The 25,023-nt window shown below is 39.9% G+C and overlaps 1 protein-coding gene across 1 annotated transcript in view; it reads left to right on the top strand.

Annotated features, from left to right (window-relative positions):
- RELN (reelin) overlaps positions 1-25,023 on the top strand; it is a 593,433-nt gene that overhangs the window by 529,821 nt on the left and 38,589 nt on the right. Inside the window, exons 47-50 of the mRNA XM_055420724.2 lie at positions 14,896-15,036; positions 16,279-16,456; positions 18,225-18,418; positions 21,598-21,854. Coding sequence (XP_055276699.2) covers positions 14,896-15,036; positions 16,279-16,456; positions 18,225-18,418; positions 21,598-21,854 — 770 coding nt within the window. The remainder of the gene's footprint in view (positions 1-14,895; positions 15,037-16,278; positions 16,457-18,224; positions 18,419-21,597; positions 21,855-25,023) is intronic.

Raw genomic sequence — 25,023 nt, 5'->3', positions numbered from 1 at the left:
GGTCTTGTAGGTCTTCATAGAACCGTTCAACTTCGGCTTCTTCAATGTTACTGGTTGGGGCATAGGCTTGGATTACTGTAATATTGAATGGTTTGCCTTGGAAACAGAGATCATTCTGTCGTTTTTGAGATTGCATCCAAGTACAGCATTTCAGACTCTTTTGTTGACCATGATGGCTACTCCATTTCTTCTAAGGGACTCCTGCCCACAGTAGTAGATATAATGGTCATCTGAGTTAAATTCACCCATTCCAGTCCATTTTAGCTCACTGATTCCTAGAATGTCTACGTTCACTCTTGCCATCTCCTGTTTGACCACTTCCAATTTGCCTTGATTCATGGACCTAACATTCCAGGTTCCTATGCAATGTTACTCTATAAAAGCTCATTCTAACTGGAGACGAGTTGGGGAGGATAAGAGTAGAAGTAGATGTAAGGATTCCCTTAAAGAGATAGTAACTCCTGGTAGCTTGGACTAAGATGTGGCAGACATGAAAAGAAGGGAGTAAATTCACGAGGAGTAAATTCAAGAAAAATAGTGGCAATAAAATTGACTGAACTTAATGATGAAAGGCACAAGCTGGAATCAAGATTGCTGAGTGAAATATCAATAACCTCAGATATGCAGCTGACACTACCCTTATGGCAGAAAGTGAAGAGGAACTCAAAAGTCTCTTGATGAAAGTGAAAGAAGAGAGTGAAAAGGTTGGCTTGAAGCTCAACATTCAGAAAACAAAGATTATGGCATCTGGTCCCATCATTTCATGGGAAATAGATGGGAAAACAGTGGAAACAGTGGCTGACTTTATTTTGGGGGGCTCCAAAATCACTGCAGATGTTGATTGCAGCCAGGAAATTAAAAGACATTTACTCCTTGGAAGGAAAGTTATGACCAACCTTGATAGTATATTAAAAAGCAGAGACATTACTTTGCCAACCAAGGTCCGTCTAGTCAAGGCTATGGTTTTTCCAGTGGTCATGTATGGATGTGAGAATTGGACTGTGAAGAAAGCTGATCGCCGAAGAATTGATGCTTTTGAACTGTGGTGTTGGAGAAGACTCTTGAGAGTCCCTTGGACTGCAAGGAGATCCAACCAGTCCATTCTAGAGGAGATCAATCCTGGGTGTTCATTGGAAGGACTGATGCTAAAGCTGAAACTCCAATACTTTGGCCACCTCATGCAACGAGTTGACTCACTGGAAAAGACTCTGATGCTGGGAAGGATTGGGGGCGGGAGAAGAAGGGGACGACAGAGAATGAAATGGCTGGATGGCATCACCGACTCGATGGACATGAGTTTGAGTGAACTCTGGGAGTTGGTGATGGACAGGGAGGCCTGGAGTGCTGTGATTCATGGGGTCGCAAAGAGTCGGACACGACTGAGCGACTGAACTGAACTGAACTGAATGATGAAAGGACATGGAACTGTGAGGGAAAGGGCAATGCTGAAGATGATTTCCTGTTCTCTGAGTTGGAACACCGAACTGGTGCTGGTGCTTTTCATCAGAAAGGGAACAGTCAGACTAAATACAACCACACTTCACTCCAAATATTACTCTGTTAAAACCTAAATGAATTGGGGTCGATAGATAGATCATAGTCTCTAATCCTCCCCATATACACTGATAAATTTAGATCTTCATGAAAGGAAGACAAGACTGCAAAAGAGACATAGGCATTTAGAACAGTCTTTGGGACTCTGTGGGAGAGGGTGAAGGTGGAATGATTGGAGAGAATGGAATTGTAGCATGTATATTATCATAAGTGACCAGTCCAGGTTCAACGCATAAATTTTCCTCTGTTCATTTCTTTGCATTTGTGCTTTTTTAATAAAATTCTTTTTAAAAAAAAAAAAAAAGGAAGAAAAAAAGACTGAAAAGCATTGTGGTTTAGTGGAGGGCTTCCACTTTTCAGCCCTGTGAGCTTCTAAGTAAGTCATTTCATGTCCCTAAGTTTCAGTTTCCTCATCTGAAAAATGGAGACTTTTTACCATATAAAAAGCTCATAAATGTGCATGGTAATGTTTGGGACATTGTAAACATTTACTGAAATGTAAGTCATTTTTACTTTTATGAGTTAACCACATAATCACATGTGTTAACCATATCTCAGGTTTATTACCAGACTTCAGTCAGACTGAGAAGTCTTTCTCATTTAGCTTAACAAAGTGATCCAATAGTAACGGGAGGACACTGCCTTAAGATTATGCCCTGGAGGAGGTTACAACCTGATTATGGGAAAATAAATAGCTTAAAACTAATACATACTGAATATAATTTAAAGCTTCGCTGAGGTACGTTCTGAAAATGCTATAGGTATTGAGTATTGACAGTGTTAAATGCCAGAGTTAGAGAGGATTTTGTAGAAAAGATGGGCCCTGGCCTCAAAGAATGGCTAGGATTTAGGAGGGTAAGGAAAAGAACTTCCTAAATTAGTGGAAGAGCATGAACATGTGAGCCTGGGATAAGCACAGAGATTGCTGATTAGAGAGGGAGTTCATATCTAAAGCTGTGGGACATTGTTAGTAAAGTTGGGTTAACTTACAGTAAGCGCTAAAGCGAGGCAAGGGGCTTCCTGGGTGGCACTAGTGGTAAAGAACCCACATGCCAATGTAGGGGACATAAGAGACACAGAAGATCCCCTGGAAGATCAACCACTAGAAGATCCCCTGGCATGGCCACCCACTCCAGTACTCTTATCTGGAGAATCCCATGGACAGGAAGCCTGGCAGGCTACAGTCCACAGGGTCACACAGAGTCTGATGCAACTTAGCACACTTGCAAAGCAAGGCAAAGGAGTTTAGACTTGTGGGGAAAATGAACCATGGTGAGTTCTGAGCTGAGATTATTCTTCCAAGAAAAAAAAAATGGGAAAATAGAGAGACTCAAGTAAGAGAAAGACAAAGGCATTGTGATAATGATGGTGCATGATGACAGGAGTCTGGGCTACAGCTAACATGAGAGTGATGAAGCAGATATTGCAGGACATTTCAAAGAAAGAATTGGTAAAACTCAGCCATTAACTTCTTCATTGCACACATCAAAAGATGACTCTAAAGTTTGAAGCCTGTGAAAATGGTGAGAGGAATGAGCTAAAGCTGATTCCAAGAGGGGCAGTATGGCAGATTTAATCAAATGATGCTGAATTAAATGTGATGGAAATATCCTTTTGACAGAGCTATGAAGACTGAAGCCCAAGGGAAGATAATAAACCTTGGAGACATGAGCATAGAGGTCATAGGAAATGCTATAAAACTGCAGTAGCTCTCCAGAGGAGAGTATTTAAAAAGAAAAGATCCCCAAATTTAATAGCAGAATGAGTGGAAATAGCTATTAGAGGAACCAGAAGGATTCAGTCAGGGAAGTAGGAGAATCAGAAGAACATGGTATCCAAAAGCCAAGTGAGACTAGAATATCAAGCAGAAAGAGATGATCATCAGTGACAAATGCCACAGTGAGTTAAGAAGCAAGTTTCACAATAAATTTACTAGAGTTTTTCAATAAGGACATAGTCAGTGACCTTCAAAAGAATAGTTTCAGTGAGATACTAGAAATGAGTACAGCTTGTCTGGTGCCAGAGCCCATGGGCTTAACCTATCGTACTAATTGAATTAGCACTGCATCTTTCTTGCTTGCCCATGAGTATGGTCCTAGAAGAGAGAGGCAGCGAGGATGCCAGGAGTTCTTGAGAAAGACTGAAAAAGTAGGAAGATGCTGAAATCAATTTTGTATCCCCTAATCTGAATCTGCCACCTCCTCTTTAGTAACCCCAGACCTAAAAATAACAGGTAGCTCAAGTGGCATCATAGGTTCTTGAAATGTCATCTGAGAACCAGGGTGAGTCAATGGAAGGGCAGGTAACCTAAATCCACCTAGAAGGTCGGGGAAGGGGAGCTGCCACAGGAAGGCTCAGGTGTGACTTGGCTATTTTAAGTCACAGTTTGAAGATGATCCATTCCCTTCTACTGGCCCTAATGACCTGACTGATACCACTGTCTTTAAAGATTAACTATTACACTTTGGAAGCCAGGTGGTTTTAGTCACAGCATGGAATGTTCTTAATGTGTGCCGGAAGATTAAAGGAATAATGATAAGCTCAAGAAGGGGCAAAAAGACTGTGGAAGGATTGGAATGGTGGAATGGGGTTGGAGGAGTCTATCCTTTTTGCAGGTAAACAAATTTAAAGAGGAGATGTATTTTTCAGTGACATTCCCACCTACTGTATCTGCAAAGAAAATATCTTATTCTAAGAAAATCATATAACTAAGCACGATGTTTATTGGGTTCATCATGAAGAAATATTCAAGGAAATTACAAGTTCATTTTTTAAAAAGAGATTATTTAAACTTTCTCTGATACTCTATTTTTCTCCATCTTTATTTGTAACTTACTAGTATCTTTTGAAAGATTTTTTGCAAGTATTTATATTATGGAACATCTTGTTTAAATGTTTCAAACAAGTTGAGGAAGTCTTGGACTTCTCTTACATGTCTATCTTGTCATACATCATTTTGATGCTTTGAATATCGCCGGTGTAACTTTACCATATTTATGATAGTGTCTCAGGGCTACAAAACATAAAACTATTTTGCCTGGTATAAACCATGGTACTATTAATTTTTCACATACAGAATATATTAACATATATGTGGGCATTCAGTTCAGTCACTCAGTCGTGTCTTTGCAACCCCATCAGCCACAGCACCCCAGGCCTCCCTGTCCATCACCAACTCCCAGAGTTTATCCAAACTTATGTCCATTGAGTCGGTGTTGCCATCCAACTGTCTCATCCTCTGTTCCCTCCTTGTCCTCCTGCCTTCAATCTTTCCCAACATCAGGGTCTTTTCAAATAGGTCAGCTTTTCTCATCAGGTGGCCAAGAGTATTGGAGTTTCAGCTTCAACATCAGTCCTTCCAATGAACACTGAGGACTGATCTCCTTTAGGATGTGCTGGTTGGATCTCCTTGCAGTCCAAGGAACTCTGAAGAGTCTTCTCCAACACCACAGTTCAAAAGCATTGATTCTTCAGTGCTCAGCTTTCTTTATAGTCCAACTCTCACATCCATACATGACTTCTGGAAAAACCATAGCCTTGACTAGACGAACCTTTGTTGGCAAAGTAATGTCTCTGCTTTTTAATATGCTGTCTAGGTTGGTCATAACTTTCCTTCCAAGGAGTAAGCATCTTTTAATTCATGGCTGCAGTCACCATCTTCAGTGATTTTGGAGCCCTCCAAAATAAAGTCTGTCACTGTTTCTATTGTTTCCCCATCTAGTTGCCATGAAGTGATGGGACTGGATGCCGTCATCTTAGTTTTCTGAATGTTGAGCTTTAAGCCAACTTTTTCACTCTTCTCTTTCACTTTCATCAAGAGGCTCTTTAGTTATTCTTCACTTTCTGCCATAAAGATGGTGTCATCTGCATATCTGAGGTTATTGATATTTCTCCCAACAATCTTGATTCCAGCTTGTGCTTCATCCAGCCCAGGATTTCTCATGATGTACTCTGCATATAAGTTAAATAAGCACAGTGACAATATACAGCCTTGACGTACTCCTTTTCCTATTTGAAACCAGTCTGTTGTTCCATGTCCTGTTCTAACTGTTGCTTCCTGACCTACATACAGGTTTCTCAAGAGGCAGGTCAGGTGGTCTGGTATTCCCATCTCTTTCAGAATTTTCCATAGTTTATTGTGATCCACACAGTCAAAGGCTTTGGCATAGTCAATAAAGCAGAAATAAATGTTTTTCTGGAACACTATTGCTTTTTCAATGATGCAGTGGATGTTGGTAATTTGACCTCTGGTTCCTCTGCCTTTTCTAAAACCAGCTTGAACATCTGGAAGTTCACGGTTCACATATTGCTGAAGCCTGGCTTGGAGAATTTTGAGCATTATTTACTAGCGTGTGAGATGAGTGCAATTGTGCAGTAATTTGAGCATTCTTTGGCATTGCCTTTCTTTGGGACTGGAATGAAAACTGACCTTTTCCAGTCCTGTGGCCACTGCTGAGTTTACCAAATTTGCTGGCATATTGAGTGCAGCACTTTCACAGCATCATCTTTTAGGATTTGAAATTGCTCAACTGGAATTCCATCACCTCCACTAAATTTGTTCATAGTGAAGCTTTCTAAGGCCCACTTGACTTCACATTCCAAGATGTCTGGCTCTAGGAGAGTGATCACACCATTGTGAATATCTGGTTTGTGAAAATCTTTTTTATACAGTTCTTCTGTGTATTCTTGCCACTTAATATCTTCTGCTTCTGTTAGTTAGGTCCATACCATTTCTGTCCTTTATTTTACCCATCTTTGCATGGAATGTTCCCTTGGTGTCTCTAATTTTATTGAGATCTCTAGTCTTTCCCATTCTATTGTTTTCCTCTATTTCTTTGCATTGATCACTGAGGAAGGCTTTCTTATCTCTCCTTGCTATTCTTTGGAACTATGTATTCAGATGGGTATATCTTTCCTTTTCTCCTGTGCTTTTTCCCTTTTCTTCTTTTCACAGCTGTTTGTAAGGCCTCATCAGACAGCCATTGTGCTTTTTTGCATTTCTTTTTTGGATGATTGATTTGATCCCTGTCTCCTGTACAATGTCATGAACCTCTATCCATAGTTCATCGGGCACTCTGTCTATCAGATCTAGTCCCTTAAATCTATTTCTCACTTCTACTGTATAATTGTAAGGGATTTGATTTAGGTCATACATGAATGGTCCAGTGATTTTCCCTACTTTCTTCAATTTAAGTCTGAATTTGGCAATGAGGAGTTCATGATCTGAGCCACAGTCAGCTCCCGGTCTTGTTTTTGCTAACTGTATAGAGCTTCTCCATCTTTGGCTGCAAAGAATATAATCAATATGATTTAGGTGTTGACCATCTGGTGATGTCCATGTGTAGTGGCTTCTCTTGTGTTGTTGGAAGAGGGTGTTTGCTATGACCAGTGCATTCTCTTAGCAAAACTCTATTAGGCTTTGCCCTGCTTCATTCTGAACTCCAAGGCCAAATTTGCCTGTTACTCCAGGTGTTTCTTGACATCCTACTTTTACATTCCAGTCCCCTATAATGAAAAGGACGTCTTTTTTAGGTGTTGGTTCTAAAATGTCTTGTCGGTCTTCGTAGCACTGTTCAGCTTCTTCAGCTTACTGGTCAGGGCATAAACTTGGATTACCATGATATTGAATGGTTTGCCTTGGAAACTAACAGAGATCATTCTGTCATTTTTGAGACTGCATCCAAGTACTGCATTTCGGACTCTTTTGTTGACTATGATGGCTACTCCATTTCTTCTCAGGGATTCTTGCCAACAGTAGTAGATATAATGGTCATCTGAGTTAAATTCACCCATTTCAAGCCATTTTAGTTCACTGATTCCTAAAATGTCGATGTTCACTCTTGCCATCTCCTGTTTGACCACTTCCAATTTGCCTTGATTCATGGACCTAACATTCCAGGTTCCTATGCAATATTGCCCTTTACAGCATCTGACCTTGCTTCTATCACCAGTCGCATCCACAACTGGGTATTGATTTTGATTTGGCTCTGTCTCTTCATTCTTTCTGAAGTTATTTCTCCACTGATCTCCAGTAGCATATTGGGCACCTACCGACCTGAGGAGTTCATCTTTCACTGTCCTATCTTTTTCCCTTTCATACTGTTTATGGGGTTCTCAAGGCAAAAATACTGAAGTGGTTTGCCATTCCCTTCTCCAGTGTACCATGTTTTGTCAGAACTCTCCACCATGACCCGTCTGTCTTGGGTAGCCCTATGCAGCATGGCTTAGTTTCATTGAGTTAGACAAGGCTGTGGTCCATGTGATTAGATTGGTTAGTTTTCTGTGACTGTGGTTTCATTGGGCATTAGGTTAAGACAAATTAAATCTATTTCCATTCCACTACTACAGAGAGTAAAGCTACTTCCAAAAATTTTGAATTCCTCTTAAGCTTTATCACTTGTCAGATTTGCTGCCAAAGTTCTATCTGAGAGTCTGAGGTTTATCTCTATGCTGTATGGGTATATGCTCTGTATATATGCTATATATGGGTTCTAATTGTTTTAACAAATGTATGTCATTCTCCATGAAGTTATTTCGTAAGCTGTAGGAACTTTCTCATATCTGAAGGATGGTCCAGGATCCCTAGGTGGCTCAGTGATAAAGAATCCACCTGCCAATGTAGGAGCCACAGGAGACACAGGTTTAATCCCTGGGTGGGGATGATCCCCTGGAGGAGGAAATGGCAACCAAATCTAGTATTATTGCTTGGGAAATCCCATGGACAGAGGAGCCTGGTGGGCTACAGTCCATAGGAGCACAAAGAGTCAGACACAACTGAAGCAACTTGACACTCACACTTGCTTATAGTATAATACAGTGTAGTATACTCCCTCCTTGACTGACAGTCCTCACACCTGTGAGATGAGACAATCGTACAAAACAGTTTCTAAGAGTCATCCTCTCCTTTCCACCCCAAAGTGTGCTTGACTTCCTTCTTTTGCTCATAGTTCAGTGTCTTTTTCTTCAGGGTCTCCCCCAGAGCAGAGTCTTTGTGTACCCTGTGACATGGCGCACACCTTTAGAGCCCTTCACAGGTAATTCACTCACACACCTCGTACCAAAGTTCATGCCTCCTTTCTAGAGCCTACTTGTACCTGTTGGTTGTGGGCTGTGATGGTTCAGTTGAGGCTGAGTTGAGCTGACCCATGCTTCTTCCCAGGTGAACACCTATGAGTGGAATTACTAGATCATATGATAACTCTGTCATATGACAGAGTGGCAACCCACTCCAGTACTCTTGCCTGGAAAATCCCATGGACGGAGGAGTCTAGTAGGCTGTAGTCCATGGGGTCGCTAAGAGTCGGACATGACTGAGCGACTTCACTTTCCCTTTTCCCTTTCATGCATTGGAGAAGGAAATGGCAACCCACTCCAGTGTTCTTGCCTGGAGAATCCCAGGGACAGGGGAGCCTGGTGGGCTGCCATTTGTAGGGTCACACAGAGTCAGACCCAACTGAAGCGACTTAGTACCAGCAGCAGCAGCATGATAACTCTGATTTCAACATTTTAAGAAACTGATAACTTGTTTTCCCGCAGCATCTAAGAGGAGCATATGAGGGTTCACATTTCTTCACATCCTTTCCAACACTTGTTACTTCCATCTTTTTATCATAGTCATCATAGGGTGACTATTCAACTCAAAATATCGAATACAGAGTTACTATATGAACTAGTAAATCCACTCATAGGTGTACACCTGGGAAGAAGCATAGGTCGGCTCAGCTCAACCTCAACTGAACCATCACAGCCTGTGACCTTGATACAAGTAGGCTCTAGAAAGGAGGCATGAAATATAAGCTTCAGGAAGTTATATCTCACTGTGGTTTGAATTTGCATTTGGCAGGTGACCCTAGTGGTAAAGAACCCACCTGCCAATGCAGGAGACATAAGAGACACACCAGTTTATTCCTTGAGTGGGGAAGATCCCCTGGAGGAGGGCATGGCGACCCACTCCAGTATTCTTGCCTGGAGAATCCCCATGGACAGAGGAGCCTGGAAGGCTACAGTCCATAGGGTTGCAAAGAGTTGGACATGACTTAAGCTCCTGAGCACACAATGACTAATGTTTCGCATCTTTTCATGCATTTATCGGCCATTTATGTATCTTCTTTGGAGTTTTCTCCACTTTTGTCTAACACAGAGAAATAGAGTCATGGAGGAAATTTTATGCCCAGTAGAAAGAAAAGGGCTTGACTAGCAAGGCAAATATGGGACACATTTTGAAATGAGACAGACACTGTAGAGCCTCTAACTCAATCTCAGAGTGCTGAAGGTTTCAACTCTGACACTGAATAGCAGAAGTCAGGATAGACTTGTGTGTATATACCGCAGCAATAGGCAGGTACAGCTGTCCACAAATTAAAAACTGTTCTATTTTAGGGATAATGGTAGGAAGAGGATTATTTTATACAGGTTGAGATAGAGTTTTGAAGTGTTTGCTTATTGATAATACAGAGTAGTAATGAACTGATAGATCCTTGCCTTGTCTTGGTTTTGTGAGTAAATCAGTATGACTTAGGGTACTGGGCTTTAATATCATCATTAGTAGAACTGGAGGATTGGCTATATTTTTTAGTCTTAAATATTTTATGTATCTCTGAGAGTAAAGAAAACATCAGGAAAGAGTGAGAAAGCTTATTAAAAATTATGTATTGTTTTGATCAAAGAACTTTTTTTCATGATGATGGTGACGTCTCATCAGGACTTCATAAGCAGACATAGCCATTTTGAAGAAAAGAGCAGATATAAAAGACTCTGAGATAAATATCAAAATTCATTAAAAGGTGTGTAGACAGTGTGGGAAAAGTTTCCTTGGAAGAGCAATGATGGAAACCATACTACTGACAATAACATTTTAACTGTTTAGCAATGGATGTGTAATTATTATGCAACACTTATGGAGCACTTACTATGTGATGTAAATGGAGAGGAAATGATATAAATTCAGAAAAGATGCAAGGAGAGGCCTTTCAAGGATGTGGAAAATGGAGAAATCTTCTCTGGGGCTATTTTCCCCACAATTCCAAGAAGCAGCAGCTGATGGTGGCTATCATTATAAGGAATCTTCAGGATAAATGATGACATCTGCCAAGGGACTTCACCAAAACACTTTCAAGTCTTGGTAAACATGAGCTAATTAATGTTCACAACACCATTGTGAGGTGGAAAGTAGCATTTTCCTAGTTCTACAGACAGGGAAGTGTCAGCATGTAAACATAAGTGATTTGGCCTCTTTACATAGTGAAGCTGTGACAAGACAATAAGAAGTTCTGGAAGTTCAACTTTCAGACTTTCATTTTCACCTTACCTTCTAATTCATCCCTTAGTGAAAGTGTTGCCTTTTCATGTAAGACTATATTGGATAGTGTATGTACCTGTTTTATGGGGTAGATACAGTTATTTCCAAGAATATAAAATCGCATTTGAGATGGGGCCCTAGAAATAACCTAATTTAACTCCCTTTTTACATGTATTAAGTTACTCACCATGAGCATAGAATTTACTAGGACCGGAATATAAATTAAAGTGAAGAAGTAGCTCAGTCATGTCCAACTCTTTGTGACCCCATGGACTGTAGTCTACCAGGCTCCTCCATCATGGGATTTTCCAGGCAAGAATACTGGAGTGGGTTGCCATTTCCTTCTCCAAGAGAGCTTCCCAGCCCAGGGATTGAACCCCAGTCTCCCGCATCGTAGGCAGACGCTTTACCATCTGAGCCCCCAGGGAATATAGATTAGAGCCCTTGTTTATCTTGACTTTCATTGGCCAACTCTGATTTTCACACATTCTATGCATAATATCCTACTGTTTCATTTTCTGTGGAGTGTTGCAAAATTGTACAAACTGAAAATGTCATGATCAGAAGTCCCCATGAAAGCTATCAACCCAAACAGTGCATCTGGCTCTTAAATCTTCTGTAAGTCTGTTAAGTGGCTACCTGAACTGTGATCAGCACAGCCAGTGAGTGATCAGAAAACCACCACATGCTACACAGCTCTGCCATCTCCTAACTCTTAGGAAGATCTCCCTCACTTGAGCAGTCATCAAATCACTGCCCCCTCCACCACTGACCCCCAGTTCCTGCCCATCCACTCCCAAGACTTCTTCTATTCAAATTTTCCTAGCCATCTTTATTGCTACCAGTTTAACATCCTCTCAGTAAGTGTGTGTGAAGCCCCATCTATAGCAGTCACCAACAATAAACTGATAAGTAAGGAAAACAATCTGGCACTTTTAATAAAAGGTGAGAAGAGCTATGATAAAAGGTGATGGACTAGTCAAAATGTCCATCATCATGTCTACAAATAATAATACTGAAGAGGGTGTGTAGATAAGGGATCCCTCCTACACTCTTAGTAGGAATGGAAATAGGTACAGCCACTATGGAAAACAGTTTGGAGATGCCTTAAAAAGCTAAAAATAGAGATACTGTATCATCCAACTATCCTACTTCTGGGCATATATCTGAAAAAGATGAAAACTCTAGCTCAGAAAGATACACACGCAACCATTGTAGCACTATTACAATAACCAAGACACAGAAGCAAACTAAATGCCCCTTGACAGATGAGTGGATAAACAAGATGTGATATACACACACACAATGGAATGTTGCTGTTCAGTCACTTATCTGTGTCCAACTCTTTGTGACCCCATGGACTGCAGCACATCAGGCTTCCCTGTCCATCAGTAACTCCCAGAGCTTGCTCAAACTCTTGTCCATTGAGTTAGTGATGCCATCCAACTATCTGGTCCTCCATCATCCCCTTCTCCTCCCACCTTCTATCTTTCCTAGCTTCAGGGTCTTTTCCAATGAGTTGGCTCTTCACATCAGGTGGCCAAAGTATTGGAACTTCAGTTCAGCATCAGTCCTTTCATGAATATTCAGGGTTGATTTCCTTTAGAATTGACTGGTTTGATCTCCTAGCGGTCCAAGGGACTCTCAAGAGTCTTCTCCAACTCCACAGTTTGAAAGCATCAAATTCCTCGGCACTCAGCCTTCTTTGTCGTCCAACTCTCACATCCATACATGACTACTGGAAAAACCATGGCTTTGACTATATGGACCTTTGACTATATGACAAATAACTATATCACTGCTGCTGCTGCTAAGTCACTTCAGTCGTGTCCAACTCTGTGTGACCCCATAGACGGAAGCCCACCAGGCTCCCATGTCCCTGGGATTCTCCAGGCAAGAACACTGGAGTGGGTTGCATATCACTACAATTGTTATAAATACTATGAAAGGAAAAGAACTTTTTGCTATGGAAGAAATGTAATTTTTAAAGGGCTCTGGGACTGATGCTAAAGCTGAAACTGCAATACTTTGGCCACCTCATGCGATGAGTTGACTCACTGGAAAAGACTCTGATGCTGGGAAAGGTTGGGGGCGGGAGGAGAAGGGGACGACAGAGAATGAAATGGCTGGATGGCATCACCGACTCTGTGGACATGAGTTTGAGTGAACTCCGGGAGTTGGTGATGGACAGGGAGGCCTGGTGTGCTGTGATTCATGGGGTCGCGGAGAGTCGGACCCGACTGAGCGACTGAACTGAACTGAACTGAAAGAATATTTCTCTATGAGGACCTGACCTTTTCTCTAAGACGTAAAGGATACAATGGTTAACCAGGCAGAGACAAAAGAAAAGCATGCCAGTGGAAGGGAGGCAAGAGTTTGGGGAGCCTTGTGAGCTGAGAGGATGAGCAAGGCTCCAGAATTAAGTAGCGAGGCTAAGGGGGTAAAGGAGAGGGCTCAGCTCAGGCAGAGCCTCGTGGACCAAGGAGGAGCTTGCAGTTGAAGTTAAACGCAATGAGAAGTAACAGGAGGGTTCTAGGTCGACTTTTCTCTGCTGAGAGGAACAGATGGGAGCTGGCGAAACAGGTTGTGAAGAAATGAGTGCATAGATGCCCAGTAAAGAAATATCAAACTGAATGATTTATTTTCAGAGTGAAGATTTGAGTTCTATTTATTTTCTATTTTCTAAACTTAATATGTGCTAAGTCTCTCAGTCGTGTCCAACTCTATATGACCCCATGGACTGAAGCCTGCCAGGCTCCTCTGTTCATGGGGATTCTCCAGGCAAGAATAGTGGAGTGAGTTGCATGCCCTTCTCCAGGGGGTCTTTCCTACCCAGGAAAGAACCCATGTCTCTTGGATCTCCTATATTGTCAGGCAGGTACTTTACCACTAGCACCACCTGGAAAGCCCAAATTTAATATATATGAGTTCAATTAGAAAATTTTAAATTCTTGTTATTTGGTATTTGGTTCTGCCTAAAACAGATATCTTTCAGTCACATAGTTAACATATCTCTTAATAACAAAAATATATGAATCCATGAAACAAAAGTTGTTTTGGCTAATTATTTCCCCCATGCTCTTTGAATGTTCAAGCTCACTTGAGCCTCAGGCATTGTTTGGATTTTACTGCCATCTAGTGTCTCTAAACACATAAGTTTATTTGTGTTTCTGAACAAGACACTCCTCCCAAGCTATGCAAGTGAGCAAATAAATTTCTGCTTATGTAGTGGGAGAATCTCTGTTTGGGTTTTATTTATATTGCATTTAAATCATTATAAAGTAAGTCTGATCTTACTACCCTCTCTTTTGTCTGTCTAGTTATCTAGGGTTTCATTGATACTTCTGACTTACACCCCCACTGTCTTCCTAAGGCTCTCATTGTGAGAATTCCTCCGAAATGTTATGTGAGGCCTATCAGTGTGCCCCCTGCACAAAAGCATCTGACCTTAGGTAGCATGGGGGAGTTGAAACCCTCTCCCCAAGTCAAATGCAGGGGGCTTGTGACTGCTTAAGGACAAACATCTTTTCCTAAAATGCAAATATAAGTTAGCAGCAGACCTGGTGTCCCTTCACAGTGGTTTCCACCCAAAATTCAGGGCTCACTGTCTCCCTAAGGCTACTGGTTTTAGCATTAGTTTTAGTTTCTGTTTTAACCTGTTTTTACAAGGCTCAGAAATATAATTGACCCAAAATGTATTCTCAAGCTGCTTCTGCTGCTAAGTTGCTTCAGTAGTGTCCGACTCTGTGCGACCCCATAGATGGCAGCCCACCAGGCTCTGCCGTCCCTGGGATTCTCCAGGCAAGAACACTGGAGTCGGTTGCCATTTCCTTCTCCAATTCTCAAGCTATTGCAGTTCAATTTGGCTTCGTTTTATTAATCAAGTTGGGCAAAGAACACTGCCATTACCAACACTTTCTTCAGAACACAGGCGAGGGTATACATACATTTGTGTTACACTCCTCCATGCACTTGTTTAAACATATCAGAACATGTTCTTTTGTCCACTACATCCTTCATTATAATTTTATTTCTCTTCAAAGGTCCCAAGCCACTCGTTTCCGTTGGCATCAGCCAGCTCCTTTTGACAAGCAACAGACGTGGGCAATAGATAATGTCTATATCGGGGATGGCTGCGTAGATATGTGTAGTGGCCATGGAAGGTGCATCCAAGGAAATTGTGTGTAAGTAGATTTTTTTCTTTCTTCTGTAGAAAGTCCCTGATTCACATTCCAGCCAGATTTTTCTGAAACTGGTTTTTTAATCACTCCCAAACTACCTTAAGTTATATATTTTTCCTGAAATCTGACATTGAGCTAACTATGGAGCTTATGGCTATAGAATCTTCATTCTTGGTTAGAGATTAGGAAATGAACAATAGCTATCTTTTAAGGAGAAGGCTGAGTTATAATTGACTGTTTTATTTTCTTCTGTGTTTTTGTGATACACCTGAGCCTTGAGAAAAATATTAAAGGAGGTTCAAGAGTTCAGCATGTTCTAATAATACATCATAAGTATTTTTCTCCCTTAGATCTGAATGTATGTGTAATGATGTGCATTACTTGTGGTCTGAATGGTATTCCTATGTTATTTACATAAGAAAGTATATAAATACCTGATCAATTTACCAGGTGTATTTCATGGAGAGACCTGGGATTTTATCCTTACAGAACCTTAGCATCTTTGGAAGGATCTAAACAAAGTGTGTGTGTGTGTGTGTCTGTGTGTGTGTGTGTGTGTTGTACACTACAGGGCTCTGTGCTTTATTTTCAAAGACTCTACTGTTAGATGGGGTAGTATGAATGAAGATCCTGATAAAGAATTCACATTTCCCTTCACCATTAATCTCTGCACACCTGGGAAGTCTTTCTTTTGATTAATGATTCTAGCCCATATCAACCATGACCTCTGCAACCCCAGAGCTTCCCAGTCCTATATTCATATTTCTTCCCACATTGAACAGAGGATTCAGTCCTGTAGTCAGAGATGGCAGATACTATCCAAAGTGCCCTTTGCTATTTGGAACCTGGCCTCTTGAATTCCTGATTGGCCCAAAGTCTCTGTTAAAAAGCCTGATTTCATAAATTATTAGGACCAACCAAGTTAGTTTGGTATCTGCAATTGCTTATCAGCCATCCAGAGCTGTGTCATGTAGGGACTGGGCCTTAGTGACTTCTTTCAGGTTGCTTCTTTCTTTCCACCTATAAGCCCAAGTCACTAATTTAGGAAAACCTAGAGGCAGTTAATTCACTGCTTATTTCTAACCTAAAGCACTGTTAAGGAGAGTAACTGAATTACGGCAAACTCTGTGAAGATAACCAGTCTTTCATCATCTTGGACTAGGAAAAGGAGTTGGCCTTACTAATTTGAGAGCACACTGGCAGGGCCTGTGTTTGATGCTGACTTTTCTCTTTCTCCACTCCAAGCTGTGATGAGCAGTGGGGTGGCCTGTACTGTGATGAGCCTGAGACCTCTCTTCCAACTCAACTCAAAGACAACTTCAATCGGGCCCCATCTAACCAGAACTGGCTGACTGTGAATGGAGGGAAATTAAGTACCGTGTGTGGAGCTGTGGCTTCAGGAATGGCTCTTCATTTCAGTGGGGTTAGTGTTTGGTTGGTGTTTATTCATTTCTGCATCCTCTGAGTTCCTCCCCCTCCCAAAACTGACTCTCTTTTGAAGTTTAATCGACAAATCAAAATACAGAGTTAGAAACTCTAAATGCACAAACCTGATGTGAACTCACAACTTTCTACAAATCAGAAAATGCTAATCATTTTCAACATTTTCCTGTCACAGATCAGTTTTCACAATTTAACTATGCAGGGTGGTGTCAGCACAGGTATATTTAAGTGCACATTTTAAAAAAAAAGGATTTAAATGAATTTCCACCCTGGGATAGAGAGCTTGCACAATGTGTGAGGGTCTTCCATCTGGATGATGTTTTAATTGAAAATTCCTGAGCTTGCAACAACTTGAGATTTAAGGAGCCAAAAATCTGGAAAATGAGCTTTGGTGTTTCCTGAATTTATTAACAATAATTAATCCCTTATATAACTTACCCAAGCAAGAATAACTGTTAGTAATTTCTAGACATTTGTATTTATAGCAAATTATTTTGTGAATGATAGCAGCAATGTTAGAAAATTGCTTTGAGAAATTTTATAATCATTCTTCACTGCTGCCAAAGATGATTTGTTTAAAAGTAGAATTTCTCCAGTAGTAGGATTAAATACCTTTCATAGGTAAATTTAGTTTTTAAAAAGTGCAAATTCACTGTCAGTTATTTGTTTCCCTATCATGCCCTACCTTAGAGTTTGCATTTGTGCCAATGAAGTGTACTAGTATTTTAGCCCAAGAGTAGCAACAGAACATACAGCATACAGAATTTTTATAATCATCAACAGTGGTTAAGAATGCAATGTTCACAGTACTCTTTCTTCTTTAGTATTAACTTAGATGGAACTCTGATACCTAGTTTTCCCCATAGTTTCACCTATTAATAAGAAACAACTACTAATCTATGTTAATGAATTAATATATAAAATTAATTATAAAATTATATATATTTTATAAAATTATATATATTAATATATATATAATTAATATATAAAAGTTTAAAAAGTTTACAACTAATATTGCTAATTATAATTAAGTTGTACTTTTGGACATCATTTTAAAATTTCATATTAAAATAGTCATCTCAATGCACTATTTTGTTAATAACCAATGCCTTTTAAAAATCTAACAGATACCTATTAATAACTAGAAATAGTTTAAGAAAAATATAGAATAGTTGCTTTAATTCCAGCTCTCCTATTGCTTAGAAAAAACAAAAGAAAATCTCCTTAGGATACATTGCCCTTTGTAAGTTCTAATACTGCTGCTGCTGCTGCTAAGTCACTTCAGTCGTGTCCGACTCTGTGTGACCCCAGACACGGAAGCCCACCAGGGTCCCCCGTCCCTGGGATTCTCCAAGCAAGAACACTGGAGTGGGTTGCCATTTCCTTCTCCAATGTGTGAAAGTGAAAGTGAAGTTGCTCAGTCGTGTCCGACCCTTAGCGACCCCATGGACTGCAGCCTACCAGGCTCCTCCATCCATGGGATTTCCTAGGCACGAGTACTGGAGTGGCTTGCCATTGCCTTCTCTGAAATTCTAATACTAAAATTTCAAAATTCAGCATATGTGTGCTGTGCACCTACTGTGTGCTAGAGGCCATACTGGAAGCTAGTATAGTAGGAGAAATTATAAGAAAATCATTACTGCAGTACTGTGTGAGCTGTATTACAAAAGAAAGGATGGAAGCCAGGGAACACCTGGAACCTGTCATGACGATTCCTTATCACCGTATTGTTGCATTCTGCTTCTTAGGGCTGCAGTCGGCTATTGGTCACCATGGATCTAAACCTCACGAATGCTGAGTTTATCCAGTTTTACTTCATGTATGGATGCCTGATTACACCAAACAACCGTAACCAAGGTGTTCTTTTAGAATACTCTGTCAATGGAGGAATTACCTGGAACCTGCTAATGGAAATCTTCTATGACCAGTACAGTAAACCTGGGTTTGTATTCTGTTTTATCTCTAGTAACTAGTACGTTGAGCAACATTGCTTGATAAGACCTGCCAGCAATCTGTCACAGGGACCACAGGGAGACCTGAACCACACTCACCACTAGAGGATGCCTCTGTGACAAACATGAGGATAAGGTTTCTGAGCTGGATAAACAACTGGTTTGGGATTTTTATTTCAAGAACAACTAGTTTGTAAATTTTCAAATAGATAAATGTGCCAGTAATGAATAGACTACAAAAAGCCATATAAATTAATGAATATATAATTAAGTTCAACCACATTTTGGGAAAATGGAAACAAAAAACCAGTTTGTTTGTTCACATAGTATTCACTCCATTTTAGGGACTTGGCAGCTAGAAAATAAACACATTGCCCTCTCTAAAATAAACAAAATAAAATGTAAATATCCTTAAGAAGTCTAGAGTCTGTTTTTAAATTTCTTACTGAAAAATCCTGAATAAACACAATGTATGTGTCATTTTTAAGAATATATTCTTGAAGGGCAAAATACAATGTGACCAATTAGAAAAGCCAAAAGATTAGTAAAAAAAGAAAAGAACATTTAATAAAATAGTAGGAGGAGAAGAATGTGGAAGAGAAGGATGAGAGAGGAGAGAAAGAGATAAGGTTGGAGGAAAGATGAAAGAGGGGATGGGAAGAGAAGGGAGAGGAAAAATTATTGTGGTCCAAATAAGAGACAGAATAAAATGAGAAACATAGATAATCCCTCAGTGCATGGCAAGCCAGATACCAGCTAAAAATTAGGTAAAATAAAAGTAATCAAGAATCTTTTAAATGATCGTTGAAATTCAATGTATCAGTCAAGAACACGTTCAGCTGTGAATTACAGAAAACCTAAAATAACTTGGAAGTTTTTTTTTTCCTTCCCTTAGTGTAAGTTAGATCCAGAAGGAAGCTGCCCAGAGCTGCTCCAGTGGCTTCACCAGGACTAGAGACTTAGGTTCCTGCTAGCTGGTACTTCTGCCACACCCTACACTTGACCTACATCTCATGGTCCAAAAGAACCCACATTCCAGCTGGCAAGCAAAAGGATGGGGCAAGAGCAGTGTGCTGTCTCTCTTTAAAGACACTTCCTAACACTTGCCTACACTTCCTTTCACATTCCAATAGCCAGAACTTTGTCACAGAGACACACCCAGATGCAAGGTAGACTGGACGTGTTGTCTTTATTCTGGGTGACTATTTGCCTCACTAAGAAGATGGGTTCCTAACATGAAGGGAGAATGGGAATATGGCAGTTGAGGAAATGCCAGCAGTCTCTGCCATAAACATTTTAAATCCTGCACATGCATTAAAGTTGGACACCAATAAAGGATTCCAAATGAAACTAAGTGGTACACATTGTAATAGTGCAAAAAAACTGTGCTCACCTATTAGCAGAAGATGGTAGATGAGCCAAGTAAACTGTTTATGAAGAAAGTTATAATGTGTCTCACGTACGAGCTTCTGAACACTTAAACAACATAATATACAGAGAGGAGGAAGTTATGTTTCTATAGGGTAAAAGCATAACTGTCCAATCCACTTTAGTTCTCTGAAGGAGAAACAAATTCACCAAGGTAGGAACAGTGGTCATAATTTATTTACACTTTCAGCAGCCTTAGATAAATTTCCACTCCAAAGGTTTTTAAAATGTGGTCAAGAATTTTTCAAGAAAGAAAAATGAGAAGAAAGTCATTGCTCTGGGTAAAGCTGTGTGATTGTGTGTCCTTCCAGGAATGGATAGATTTCTGATATTACTTAATACTTTTCTAAAATTTTAATTAAACATGCCAATTTAGTGGATAAAAATTATAAAAAGATCTTACAAAAAAAAGAGGAAAGAGAAGGGCACACATGAGCTTCAAATTTGAGATGCATGGGAAAATGAACTTCGAAAAAGATTATTTACCTAAAGACTCATAGTCTCCAAACTGCCAGTTACTACACAGGTAAGGGTCTAAGATTGACAGTCTACACTTTCCTTCCCTAAGACCAAGCTCCACTGAGCTCTTGTAACCCAAAGGGTATGCAAAATGATGGACATGGTCTAAAAAATGTATTTAAATTCCAAATACTAGAAATTCAACTAACAACACTGTAGCCTTGAATAGATTTTGATTGATCCCCATCTAGAATACTACCCACTGTTCTGGTCATTATACTTCAAGGAAGACATAAAGAGAGAAAAGGGGGTAAAAGAATCAACAAGGAGATACTGTGTAAGGAAAACTAAAATAACTAAACCTCTTCAGTGTGAAAGATGAAAACCAAGGGGTCATTTTGAAGCTCTTAGCTTAAGGGTTCTTCCCAGGATGAACTGGGGCTTGTTGGCCCTGTCCTGTAGTGCTAATAGTAAGAGGCAGACTTGGACTGTAAAGGGAGTTAGATTGGCATGGATTAAAAAGATGAGACTTTACCACCGCCTCTTGCATCTCCCGGAGAAGGCAATGGCAAGCCACTCCAGTACTCTTGCCTAGAAAATCCCATGGATGGAGGAGCCTGGTGGGCTGCAGTCCGTGGGGTCGCTAAGGGTCGGACACGACTGAGCAACTTCACTTTCACTTTTCACTTTCACACATTGGAGAAGGAAATGGCAACCCACTCCAGTGTTCTTGCCTGGAGAATCCCAAGGACGGGGGAGCCTGGTGGGCTGCCGTCTATGGGGTCGCACAGAGTCGGACACGACTGAAGTGACTTAGCAGCAGCAGCAGCAGCTTGCATCTCCTGCATTGACAGGTGGATTCTTTACCATTGTGCCTCCAGGGTGAACCCTGCAGTTTTCTGTTTGCCTAGGCCTCCTTCAGATCAGGAGGCATAGGGTATATACACTTTGGTAGACATAAACCAATATTGACGTGTAAGAGATGCATGTTTGATCCCTGGGTTGGGAAGATCCCTTTGCAGGATGGCATGGCAACCCACTCCAGTATTCTTGCCTGGAGAATCCCACGGACAGAGAAGCCTGGCGGGCTACGGTCCATGGGGTCGCAGAGTCAGACACGACCAAAGCGACTTAGCGCACACACACACGAGACCATAAAATCAAGACAATTTATCGTGGTTTTTAAAAATTATTTTAGCTAAAGTCCTCTCATCTCCTGTGTGATGTGTAATGTCTTATGTCTGGATACTTTTCCCCACCCTCACCATCATTTATTCTTCAGATTCGTGAATATCCTTCTCCCTCCTGATGCTAAAGAGATTGCTACTCGCTTCCGCTGGTGGCAGCCAAGACACGATGGCCTGGACCAGAACGACTGGGCCATTGACAACGTCCTCATCTCAGGCTCTGCCGACCAGAGGACTGTTATGCTTGACACCTTCAGCAGTGTCCCGGTGCCCCAGCACGAGCGCTCACCTGCAGATGCTGGCCCTGTGGGGAGAATCGCTTTCGACATGTTTATGGAGGACAAAACTGCAGGTAAATTTTCATTGATGTTAAAAGAAAATCCATTTGGGTCTTTTCCAAAAAATGGAATGTGGAACCTTTTATACATTCTCAAGTGGTTACAGAAACAGTGAAAAGAGTGTTCCCATTTCCTCTCTCAAACTTACTGGTTTTACGTTGTGACGAAACCTTTTCTTTCTTTCAAGCCAGCAAGCTTGTTTTAATAAATAGCATGCTGTAGTTTTACTAATAGGGTAATTTTCTCTGAGGAAATTTTTGTTTCTACATTTCTTGTTTTTTATTTTGGTTAGAAAGCCAGCATTTTTTGGACGTTTGTTTTACTCTCCAAGGACAAGGATTTTGTTTAGCTGTACATGCATTTGTGATGGAATTTCATGTTTCAAATATCCAGGGTCATGCTTGTTACTCTTCATTCTTAATAGGAGTATTGCAGTGGTCCTAGTGTACTGTCAAGGATCTCTCCATGCTATTCTTATTTTTAGTGACCTGTTTTCATTTCATCACGTTATTCTGGTCCCTTTTTTAAAGTGGTGTATTATATTAAGTATGTGACTTTGTGATGCCACATACTTGGTTATATTGCATAAAACCTGAAGTGGTATCTTCAGGTAAAGTAGTAATGTTTAATTATATGTATTGTATCGATATTGCAAGTCTTATGGAATAGATAGACTATACCACTATAGATTTATCAGACAGTGAGACTGTGCCAATACCGAACTCTGCGTTAGAATCTTATGTAGAAAGAATGATCTGGATGTATTTTGCAGTAATGAGACTGATAAGAACCTTCCAGAGGAATGAAATCTATGCTGAAGATAGTTGAAATGTGGGGAATTTTAGTAACTTAAAATACTTAATTATTAATGTTTTAATGTAAAAGCAATATATGTTCAAGGTGTGAAATTAAGAAAATACAGAAAATCATGAAGATGAAAATCACCCAGAGGATAACCATCATCAATATTTTGATATTTTTTAGAGTTTTTTCTGTGCCTTTATATAATCATATTTTAAACTATAGTCTTATTTATATTTTGTAGCCTGCTTGTTTCATTTAGAATTAAATCTTTATCATTTCCTCTTATCCTTGTTTCTTTGAAAATATAATTTTAATAGCTATATAGTATTCCATTATAATTTTATCATCTTAACATTGAATATTTAGATTATTCTTATTAATTCATTGATTAGTATTTCACATGGACAATGGTATAATTGCAAATATTTAATGAAAATCACCCTTTTAAAATGAAAAAGCTTGAAATGTTCCTCACCAGTATCAAGTAGTCTAACTCTTTCAAGAAGATTATTGAGTAGACATATAAATCTGATTTGGAACTGCTAAATTATTCATTTTTTCCCCTATGTAATGGTTTATGTAAGTGAGTTTATGATCAGAGAATAATTTAAGTGCAACTTCTATATGAATAAAAGCAAGTACATGTTTTTTCAAGTACTGAAAATACTGATTTTTATTTTAGACTAATTTGGGATGTACAATTAAGCTCGTGCTTATCTTGCAAAGACAGTGCTCCTAGAAAGTGTAATATCTACTTACAGAAGTAATTTATGACACTGCAGAAGAGATTAGTGTTAGCTGATTAATGTAAGCCCTTTTTCAAGATTGTGGCGTTCTAGTACATAATAAAATATATACCAGAGAATAAACTCAGGAATATTGTTATTGGAATTCAGATTTCTGTGCCTTTTGATTCTTGAGTCCTGTACCTCTGCTGTAGGACTAAATGTAACTCCTAATCCAATGGAGTGAAAACTAACAGATAATCACATTACGGTAGCCATTTGAGTCCTGGAGATAAAAATACTTGTTCTACAGGCATATGTTAAGCTCACACAAAATCAAAAGAACACAACACTGGTATAGGCTGGATTCCAATTAAATTGTTTGGTCTCTTCTCTTCTGAGGCCATCCAACTCTGCACAGTAACCCAGGCTTCCAGTTGTACCTGTTCATCTCCACTGTGAATGCTGGAGCTAACCAAGAAATTGCCAGAGAAAAGTTGGGCCTGTGAAATCAAAATGTGTCATGAATTAGATAAAATGTATAGATGTATTTAGTTTCTAACCTTTCTTGGATAAAATCATGAAGTTAAAGCACCCCTTCCAAGAGAGAAAGCAAATTGTGAGGGACATGAATGTGTGGTGTGCGTGTGTGTGTGTGCACGCGCTTGTGTGTTTGAGAGAGAGGCACAACAGGATTACTCTGCACTGATCATGGATGGAGGAGCCTGGTAGGCTGCAGTCCGTGGGATCGCTAGGGGTCGGACACGACTGAGCGACTTTACTTTCACTTTTCACTTTCACACACTGGAGAAGGAAATGGCAACCCACTCCAGTGTTCTTGCCTAGAGAATCCCAGGGACGGGGGAGCCTGGTGGGCTTCCGTCTATGGGGTCACACAGAGTCGGACACGACTGAAGTGACTTAGCAGCAGCAGCAACAGCACTGATCAAGTCATAATCTTGCTGCTTAAATTTTTGTTAGACTCTTAGAAGCTTTTTTATAAATCACTTTATTGAGGTATAATTGATGTACAAAAAGCTATAGGTATTTAATGTATACAACTTGATGAATTTGGATTTATGTATACACCTATGAAACCATCGCAATAAAGGCCATAAATTTATCAATCATCTCCAAAAGTTTCCTCCTGCCCCTCCTCTTTTATAATATTGATTTTTCCATTTTGGTAAGAGCACTTAACGTTAATATCTCTCTTAGTAAATTTTTAAGTACACAGTACAGAATTGTTAACTATAGCCCCCATGTTGTACGATAGATTTTCAGAACTTAGTCACCTTGCATTACTGAAACTTTGTGCCCTTTCACTTGTGCCGACAAGTCCTCTTTTCCCCTTCCACTATTCTACTCTCTGGTTATAAGAGTATGGTTATTACAATTTTTTTCATTGCCCAGGAGACACTACCAAAATTTGAGTATAAATAGCTAACTCACTTCTCTATCATGTTACTAAAAATCTTCCTCTTTCTTTAGATTTGGCCTAAAAAGTTAAACACCTGTCAGAAAAACAAATGGATGTACATTTCCCTTTGTTTTTCATTTGTAACACATACAATGCATTCTTTTTTCCTAAATGTAGACTTAACTAGTTTAGGGGGAAAAAAAAGAATGCATTGTATGTGTTACAAACGAAAAA

The sequence above is a fragment of the Moschus berezovskii genome, chromosome 3 (genome assembly GCF_049115385.1).
Source record: "Moschus berezovskii isolate FMDL1 chromosome 3, NW_MosBer_1.0, whole genome shotgun sequence".
NCBI lineage: Eukaryota > Metazoa > Chordata > Mammalia > Artiodactyla > Moschidae > Moschus > Moschus berezovskii.
The sequence above is the reverse complement of the archived record's forward strand: the minus strand, read 5'-3'. Positions and strand labels throughout refer to the sequence as shown.